The sequence below is a fragment of the Antrostomus carolinensis genome, unplaced genomic scaffold (genome assembly GCF_000700745.2).
Source record: "Antrostomus carolinensis isolate BGI_N321 unplaced genomic scaffold, ASM70074v2 scaffold33478, whole genome shotgun sequence".
Taxonomy (NCBI): domain Eukaryota; kingdom Metazoa; phylum Chordata; class Aves; order Caprimulgiformes; family Caprimulgidae; genus Antrostomus; species Antrostomus carolinensis.
The window spans coordinates 7,077-7,693 of NW_010332884.1; the positions used below are offsets into that span (position 1 = coordinate 7,077).

General features: G+C 56.2%; 1 protein-coding gene across 1 annotated transcript in view; it reads right to left on the reverse strand.

Annotated features, from left to right (window-relative positions):
* The window catches only part of LOC104529390 (histone-lysine N-methyltransferase EZH1), a gene marked incomplete at its 5' end in the record, with an annotated part of 4,654 nt that extends 4,304 nt beyond the window's left edge, over window positions 1-350 (reverse strand). Inside the window, one exon of the mRNA XM_010173687.1 lies at window positions 259-350. Within this exon, the coding sequence (XP_010171989.1) occupies window positions 259-350 (92 nt within the window). The remainder of the gene's footprint in view (window positions 1-258) is intronic.
* Between the last annotated feature and the right edge of the window lie 267 nt (window positions 351-617).

Consider the following 617-nt stretch of genomic DNA (forward strand, 5'->3'; position numbering starts at 1 on the left):
GCAGCCCAGCCCCCCAGCCGGGCACCGAGCCCCCCTCTCCTCCAGGGCTGAGCCCGGGGCTGCAGAGCCTCTGGCCAGGGCAGCAGCAAGGGGAGAGGGGCCGGGGGCAGGGCCCAGCCAGCAGCACCCACACCCTGTGCGACAGCGGGATGTGTGTGCAGATGGGAGCCAGATGGGGATTACCAGGAATGCGCTGGCACAAAAAGCAGTGGATCTGGTTGCATTTTAAGAACAAAAACAAGCTTGTTCAACACTTGCCTGTGCTTCCTTTTCTTCTTCTGGGATGGATTCATTAATTCGTTTGTTGGCAGTTTTGTTATAAGTGATTCTTTCACTGCAAACTGAAAGACCTACCAAAGAACAGAAGCAAAAAGAATAAAGTTCAATGTACTCAAGTTGTTTTTATCTAAAGCATAAATAGAATGCAAGCAAGCACATTCCAGGGGGCTCCCAGTCCTTGGACCAGTAAGCGGGCAGTTCTGGCCCCAGTTTCACTGACCCCGGTGCCATTGCTTCTCTTGCCTGGGAAACGAGCGCTCCCCGCTGCCAGCACACCCGGCCTCAGAGAGGGCACCCTGGAGGGAGCTAAGGGCAGCGGGCACGAGCGGGGCCCGTTC